This window comes from Amphibalanus amphitrite, unplaced genomic scaffold, assembly GCF_019059575.1.
Source record: "Amphibalanus amphitrite isolate SeventyFive unplaced genomic scaffold, NRLGWU_Aamphi_draft 000000F_arrow, whole genome shotgun sequence".
Classification (NCBI taxonomy): Eukaryota; Metazoa; Arthropoda; class Thecostraca; order Balanomorpha; family Balanidae; genus Amphibalanus; species Amphibalanus amphitrite.
Genome location: NW_024881498.1, coordinates 517,454 through 525,983, shown reverse-complemented (window position 1 = coordinate 525,983; position 8,530 = coordinate 517,454). Strand labels below are relative to the sequence as shown.

General features: G+C 51.5%; 1 protein-coding gene across 1 annotated transcript; it reads right to left on the bottom strand.

Annotated features, from left to right (window-relative positions):
* Positions 1–5,024: 5,024 nt before the first annotated feature.
* On the bottom strand, positions 5,025–7,927 carry LOC122378554. Its single transcript, XM_043359802.1, has 2 exons — positions 6,242–7,927; positions 5,025–5,039 (listed from the first exon to the last, which is right to left on the bottom strand). The coding sequence occupies exons 1-2, from the start codon at positions 7,925–7,927 to the stop codon at positions 5,025–5,027; spliced, it is 1,701 nt and encodes a 566-aa protein (XP_043215737.1).
* Positions 7,928–8,530: the final 603 nt, after the last annotated feature.

The window sequence follows — 8,530 nt, the reverse complement described above, 5'->3', positions numbered from 1 at the left end:
GGCGGAGGGAATACCTTCAAGCACTACAGCCGCGTCAAAAGTGGAATCGACGAAAGCAAAATTTGAAAATAGGGGACATCGTCGTGCTGGTCCACAATGATATGCCACGAAATGTATGGAAATTAGGCCGAGTGACAAATGTCTTTCCTGACGACAGTGGACTGGTGCGAACTGTCGAAATCAAGACCGCTTCATCAACGATGTGTCGTCCGATAAGCAAGGTCGTACTCCTACTTTCAAGTGAGGGAGGCACCGAAAGGGTCACAGCGTGCGCGTGATGGGGGAGAGTGTAGATGCCCCGCCTATCGACGGTGTCATTCTCGCAACTCCTCGAGATATCCGCAACAATTCGGATCGAATTTACGTCCACGTTGACCCAGGAAGAAATTCAAATTTTTCTCCGCATAAGTTTTCCTAAGTTAAGCTTTAAGCTCCTGATAGAAATTAAGTTTTTTTATTGAGTGAACGGCCAGGAAACCATCAAAATTACCTTTAAACGAGACGAAGCGAGGCGCTCTACTAAACGAACCGATACGAAACGAAAAGATCCAGAAAGAAACGAACCCGACCAACAAACCGACAAGACGACACGACTTATTCCGTTTAAATTTGGACAGTTTCAGTCGAACGATAAGCTTTAAGATAGTTTAACTACTTAGAACCTTGTTCGTCTTTCGTCCTTTTTTTGTCCGTCAATATATGTAAATTAAGCTCTTAAAGGTTTTTGATGGGGTTTCAATGAGCTGGCTGTTACAGGCGGTATGCATACTGCCCGGGCTGTTGGGTAGTAACTATGCATACTGCCCGGGTAGTTTGCATACTGCCCAAGTCAGCATATAACCCGTAACACATGTATGTCAATGACAGACACTTAAACTCGTGCCTGGCCGGTGCTCGGCGCCAGCCGGGCCGGGCCGCGAGCTGCTAAGTGTGGAGCTATAAGTCATTTCTAGGGCTCTGATTGGTGACCTTGGTCAAGGAATGACGCTTATAGCAATATAGCATGACGTCACTCACGTACTTGGCCACCAACGGCGCAGCGCAGGCGCGTCGAGCCAATCCAGAGGCTCTCAAACTAAATTGTACAGATCCTGCGCATTGAATCGCGAAACTTCGGCGAGTTCGCTTGAGTTTGGAAGCCCCTGCCGGAGAACTGGAGAAGGCCGGAATCGGATTATTCGCCGGACAGTGGACAGCGCAGATGGCGATTGACGGTGCCAAAAAGATGAAAGGGAAAAAGGAGTTGAGCAGTGAATTATAAGCATGTCCTTGTGCATAGCTGAGTGGTAAATTGTAAAATGGTTAGGCTTTGAAGAGATGCAGTGTAGTTTAGCCGACTCAGGGGTCTGCCGAGATATGTTAGGCGGAAGGGCCGCAAGTCGTTTGTTTCCATGATTGCGTAATGAAAATGTAAATGTTAGTTTGGTAATACTTAATTGGTTAATTAATAATAATTTGGTTGGTCATCTGCTCAATCCATTTCTTCTCTGCAATAGTGCATTCGCCACTGTAATTCATTTTAAGAGGCACTGGGCTGCACCGCCTGTTAGTTATTCCGAAACCACCAGTGAATTCATTTGTTGTCGTCAGTCACTCACAATACGAATCGTGCAGTCATGCGCTGGGGGTCCTCAAAGTTTGAGTGTGCTGCAGAATGCAGACTGGACCGCCGAAAGTTAAACACTCTTTCTCCTGAAGCTAGCATCAGTGGACATTTCATCTCTTCGTGTTTGGGTGGACACGTAAACGGCGCAACTTACGACATTGGTATTGAGGTCGTTGGTTAGGTCTAGGTCCAGTCTACAACATATCACTTAACCGAACTGTCAATGATAACGAACTTACGGAGCAATCATGGTTCAAAATGGGTATCACAATCGCCATGGGTGGACATTCGGAGGTAACAAAGTTCATCATATGGGGACACGTTTTGCCATAGATTTGGTGGACATTTCGAGGTATCTTAAACGCTTTCGATGGACATTTTGCAGGAAAAATGAGGCGCATATATGGACATAGTTTGTTGATGTTTGGGAGGACATTAAACAGTCAACAAAATTCGCATGGAGGGACTTTGTTTGCGGACTCTGCAACCGTATCGATGGACATTGGACACGATTCGGAACCAAATGATGTCATCTGCAAGGGGGGACATATGCAATGCTGAATCTAAAATCGCTTTGATGGACATGCTGATTGGGAGCAAATGAGGCCGTGTGGTCTGTGGACATACCTATATTCGTGCTATTTTTTCGTGGACATAGCCGTTTGGCCGTCTCACACTATACCACAGGCACAGGCGCCAGGCGAGCCAGACTTGTGACTTGGCTCATAAGCCGGCTCAAGAGCTGTGAGCTGGCTCACGAGCTGGCTCAGGATTTCACGCTTGCCGTTGAGCCATGAGGTCATAGGCGTAAAAACGTCACGAAAAGTGGGGGGGGGGGGGCAGTGAAACTTTGATCTCACCTTGTGTGGAAGCCAACCCCTCACGCCAACTTTCTATGCATTTTTTGGACTGCTCTCGGCCTGACGAATCGATTGCTGTATTCAGGGGTGTCGATTTCTCAAAATGGTTGGGGGTGCTCACTGCTCAACCCCTGCACCGGGTGAAAGATTGCAGCTTTGCCATGGGTCACAACCGTACAAGGCATGGTTGGGTATCCCCATAAGGTACTGATAATCCCGGGATTTCCACTAATATTTCCCAAAAAGGTTGAACGTTCTTCAAAATCATTCTGCTCGTCCTAGTACTTGGCTACCTCATTACATAAACATCTTTCCGAAAAAAGTCGTACATTTGCCGGCAGCTCGGCAGCAGCCCCAGCACCTCTGTAATAAGGTGACAGAAACCGATGACCGCGGTTAGCACCGGTGCAGCAGCCCCTGCGGTCCACAGGGGCGGACATTGCGCGGGAGGCAACGGTATAGCTAGGAGGCTCTGGCGTTAATCAGACGATCACAATAATCGCTAAAAAATGACAGGTGATCGCATTTCGATATTTATGGGTTTACGATTTTCCTCAGTGGCGTAGCCAGGTGGGCCCGTGAGGCACAGGCCCCCCCCCCCCATCAGGTTCAGGGGCCCATCGGGTTATTCGGGCCTGAGGGGCACTGCGGCGCCAATTGGCCGCTGAGGGTCCAGGTTGGCTATATTTGGACTCAGAAGGGCCCCACAGGGCTCGTAAGAACACCTCATGGGCCCACAAGTACCAACATTAAGATCTCCATAAGGGCCCAAGCCAGCCTCTGAGGGCCACTTGCCGGCCTCTGGGGGTCTTAACCGGCCTATAGAGGGCCAGCTCTAGGAGCTGCACACCCGCCTGTAATGGCCCCACACCCATTTCTCTGAGGGCCCCTATAACGGCGACTGTGAGGGCCCTCACCGGCACCCCTGAGCGCCACACCGGCGTCTCTGAGGACCCCACACCCCTAACTCTGAGGCCCTACACCAATGCCTTTAAAAACCCTACATGGGCGGTTCTGAGGGCCCTTGACAGTTACCAGCGACCCTGACGGCCCCACACAGGTGACTCGGAGGATCCCAGCGGCGTCTGAGGCCTGAGCGCACCATGCCAGTCTCTGAGAACCACACAAGGCTCCTGAAGGCACCGGTGACCTCTTGATATCTTCTTGTCGGCCTATTAAGGGCCCGTTCCGTAACAGCAGTTCTGAGGACCCCACGCGCGCCTGTGATGGCCCTAAACCAGTGTCTCTGAGAGCCACCACAACGGCGCCTGTGAGGGCCGTCACCGGCGACTGTGAAGCCCCCACACCGGCGCCTCCAGTCCGAGGGCCCCACATTGCCATATCTGAGGGCCCCACACTAGTGCCTCTTAAGGCCCTATATCGGCGGCTCTGAGGGCCCAACATCGTAGCTTCTGAAGGCCCCACAAGTGCGCATGTGACGGCCATCCTGCCACCGGTGACATTTGAAGGCCCCACACCGGCGACTGAGGGCTCCATCGGCGTCTAAGTCCGTTCCGGTCTCTAAAGACGACCCCACAGGGTTTCTGAAGGTACCACCGGCCTCTGATGGCCCTTAGCCGGCCTCTGAGGACCCGTCGCCGGTCTCTGGAGCCCCCTGCTGGCTTGTAAAGGGTACGCGCCAGCAGCTCTAAAGGTCCGACACCCGTGTACGACGGACCCACACCAGTGTCTTTACAACTTGACGTCTTTTTCGCTCTTCTTCTTAAAACTAACTTTTCTTCTTTACATCTTTATTTCATGCCTTGTAAATAGCGTAATTGTTTTATTTTTATTAGTGAAAGACTGCAGAACAATTATTTTCCTCAAGCAGAGTTAGTGGGAGTTATTGAGGGACAAAATCATTGGGGGTGCCCGGAAAACCATTGGGGGTGCTCATTTGAGCATTGGGGGTGCTGCAGCACCCCCAAAGGTATACAAATCGACACCCATGGCTGTATTTAATTTTGTCTTTAGAGAATAATTGTAGATTTTAGGGAAAAAATTGGCCGAAAAGTGGAGGGGCCATGCCCCCCGCCCCCCTGTTCCTACGCCTATGCATGAGGTGGGTTAGCTCAGGCTCTTCATTTCATTCTGTGCCATGGGCTGAGCTGGCTCCAGGTCAAAGGTTAAGGTCAAATCGGCAATGTAACGCACTTAAACGCGGCAAACAGAGTCAGGAGCGGCGGACGGCCCGACAAACTGGTCCACTGCGCGAGACTTAGTTGAGCGTGAGCCAGGGCTATGGATCCGGAGTCGAAGCCGGAGTCGGAGTCGGCCGGAGTCGACAGTTTTGCCCGGAGTCGGAGTCGGAGTCGATTTTGAGGTTAAGGTCGGAGTCGGAGTCGCTCAAAATATATCTCCATAGCACAGGCTGTGGAGTCGGAGTCGAACCGGAGTCGGAGTCGTTCGGAGTCGACAGTTTCGCCCGGAGTCGGAGTCGGAGTCGGAGTCGGAGTCGACTTTGAGACTGAGGTCGGAGTCGGAGTCGGAGTCGGGCTCAAAATGTGTCGACTCCACAGCCCTGGCGTGAGCTGAGCCAGAGCGGAATTGAGCGAGGTTCAGCTGAGCGTTAACTGAGGTGGACATGATCCGGTGCAGCGTGAGCTGAGTCAGAGATGAACTGAGCTGGGTTGAGCTGAGCTGAACATGAGCGGGTTGACCGTGAGCTGAGCCAGCTCACTATTCTTCCTCTGGCTGAGCCAGTTCCAAAAAGGAGATAAAACTGTTTTGTCCATTGGCTACCTCCAATTGAAAAAGGTGTACAATGCACATTCTTCACGTCGTATCTTGAGCATTTGTTAAAGGCTATACTGACATCAAACCAATTCTAGGGCGTACTTGTGACTGAAAATATCATAGCAACGTGCCATTCATTAAGCCGCCGCATTCATGAAAACATTTATTTGCTAAACATTTATTACAAACATTTATTTGCGATGGCAGACAGAGCCTCGCAGACAAAACGGTACAAAACAGAACGTTGTTTCTGTCCACCGTGATGTTTCCTACCTTTGCTTGTTTTGATGAAATACTAGGACTTACTCCACAAGGAGATCGAATGGGTCGGAGCGCTTTCAATATGTATTATACATATCGTCGTCAGCGAATCAAAAACGGGTCGAATCGAGTCGGGTATCGAAGAGGTTCGGGAGCTGCGCGGCAGAGCGATCACATACTATTCGAATTATGCATTAAAGAGAATAAAAAACACGTGAGAACAATCATGATACACTAGCTGCTAAAATGAATTAAAATGGGGTGCTAAAATGCATAAATGGCACGTATAAAAATACAATAAAGGGGGGGGAAACAGGATACCTATGGTGATAAAGACTGAGTAGAAAAGGGAACAAAGACTATACAAAACTGAGTGCAAAAACTGTAAAAGGACGAGTACAAATATAAATACATACAAAGGCCGAACTAGACGTAAACACTACTGACAAAAACGGCGGATTATCGGCAGCCAGCGGTCATGCAGCAGGGCACCCGAGTTCCTGTTCACGTTTGCGTCATTCGGCGACACCAGGACGGCTTCACGCCGACCAACAGTCCGAATATAGGCCGATTCCAGGAGAAGTCGCATCTGGTGATGACTGGCTCGATTCAAGATCTTGATGGCATCGAAAGCAGGTGAGCAGTCTCTATGGGTACTGAAGGCCGATGTATTGGCTCTCGAGCGGACTGCTCCAGTCCAGCTCTCCCGGTGTTCTCGGAGTCTCGTGCCCAGCTCACGATCTGTCTCGCCGATATAGACCATTGGGTCACCGTCCACTTGGCAGGAGCACTCGATCCGATAGATGACGTTGCTCTGTTGTAGCTTAGGCAGATGGTGCTTAGCCTTGCTGCAGAGCAGCGAGCCGATGGTGACTGAAGGCTTGGAGACGAGCTGGATCCCGATCTTGCTGGCCTCCCGTTTGAGTTGGTAGAACAGGGGGCCGGCAAACGGAACAGAGACTCGGACAGGCGCCGGGTGTGAGTTCGCGCTAGGTGGCGCTGGTAGGGCCCTTGCCTTCAGTCTGAGATCGGTCCGAGTCTTCTGAATGGCCGAGTCGATGAATGATCGTGGGTAGCCATGATGATGAAACTTCTGGCGGATGAAGTCAAGCTCCTGCTGGCGGTCTCTCATGGACGAACAGTATCGGATCGCTCGAGTGCAGTCAGATCGAATGGCCGCTCTCAGGTAGCGGGTCTCGGTGTAGGAGCTGAAGGCAGGCACTTGGTTGGTGTTGCAGGACTTCCTGTAGACCTTGGTGCAGAACTTGTCGTCTCTTCTAGTGATGCAGATGTCAAGATACGGTAGCTGTCGGTTTACTTCCAAGTCAGTGGTGACATTGATGCTGGAGTCCTTGCTGTTCAGCTGGTTGACCCACGTGCTGAGGATGTCGTCACTGCCCTCGAACAAGACCAGGTAGTCGTCCGCGTATCGGCAGAAAGCATGGACCCTGCCACCACAGTTGGCCGCCAGGAGCTCCAGATCAGCCTCCCAGTGACCCATGTACAGGTCAGCGACCACCGGAGAGTAGCTTTTGCCCATGGCTAGGCCGGTAGTCTGCCTGAACCATCGCTCCTTGTCACCGTCTTGAATGACCGCATGGCAGTTCTGGATAGAGATGTTCAGCAGGTCAGCGACTGCGTCGGGCTTGAGACAAGTTACGTCGGAGAGGGCGTCTCTGTTGTCTCGCAGCTGAGTACGAATCAGTGAGATGGCTGTCTGAGTAGGTATTGACGGGAACATCGCCTCCACATCCAGGGAGACGAGACGGCAGCTGTTGACCGCATGCGTCATGTTCTGTAGCATCTCCAGGACTTGCAGTGGAGAGCTGACCGAGTGTGGAGGGCGTGGGAGGACTTTCAGACACTTCGTCAGATGCTTGGTCAACTCGTAATCTGCACCGCGGTGGGCTGGGCAGATTGGTCTCAGTTTCAAGTTGGAGATCCAGTTGAGTCTGTCGTCGTCGGTGCTGGGAGGTGATGAGTATTTGTGAGTTTTCACAAGTCCATAGAACGGACCGCTGCGGCCATGGGTCTTGGAGAGGCGGCGATAGAGTTGGTAGCCTTCTGGGTTGTTCTCCTTCAGCATGGTGTCACGTCGCCTTCCACGAACAGCAGGTCCGGCCAATGCTGTGAGCAGGTGCTCGTTAAACCTGCCAGCAAAGGCTTCCGCTGGATCACTGGTTACCTCCTCGTAGACCGGTGACTGGAGTGAACGTAGAAGGGCTGCTGTGTAGTCAGACTTGCTTATCACCACCAGAGCCTTGGCCTTGTCTGCTGGAACAATCACCTTGGAGTCATCTCTGGTAAGTGACTTCAAAGACTCGGTCAGTTGTTTAGGCGGCTTAGGCTGTGGTTGGTTGTTGGCCCGTGTCAGTATCTTCTCAGCCTTGTTGAGGAAGGCGGTGATGTCATCGCCGGTCACACCTTGCTGGTCGGCTTGCTTGATGGCGATGTCGGAGACCATCTGGCTTTTCAACGCCAGCTCCAGAACAGGGGGCCTTGCTGGAGCTATGGAAAACTTGGACCCAAGTTGAAGTGCATGAGTCTCTTCTCTAGAGAGTGGCTGGTTAGTGAGATTGATGACCGTCACATCCGTTGTTGCTGACCGTCTAGGATGTGTACCGGAGAAGGTCAGTCCCCCGTTCTCTCTCAGTAGAGCATGAAACTTCTTGGCCTTCACTGATTCACATTTTCTCAGTTCATGTCTGTAGATGCCTTGGGACTTGCCTTCTAGGACGGCCATGGCAGTCTGAGCGACTCCACGACGCAGTAGGCTGGCTTTGATGCCTTCAAGACGAGCTTTTGTACGGTGCGTTTCTGATCTCGCCTCGTTGAATGACAGGCGGAGGCGAGCTTCTTCTGATTTCTTCTTCCAGTTTGCTTCGCGTTCACTGGATGGCTTGATGTTCAGCCTTAAACCGCGGGGAATGAGCTGGTGGTCCCTGCAGTTTCGTAAAAAGATCGAATGGGTTTCGAATCTAGCCAACTTGCTCATGAGGTGTGAGTAGAGGTTGGCTAGCTGTCGGGTCGACCGTCCATAGTCGTTAAATTGACGTAATGACATGAT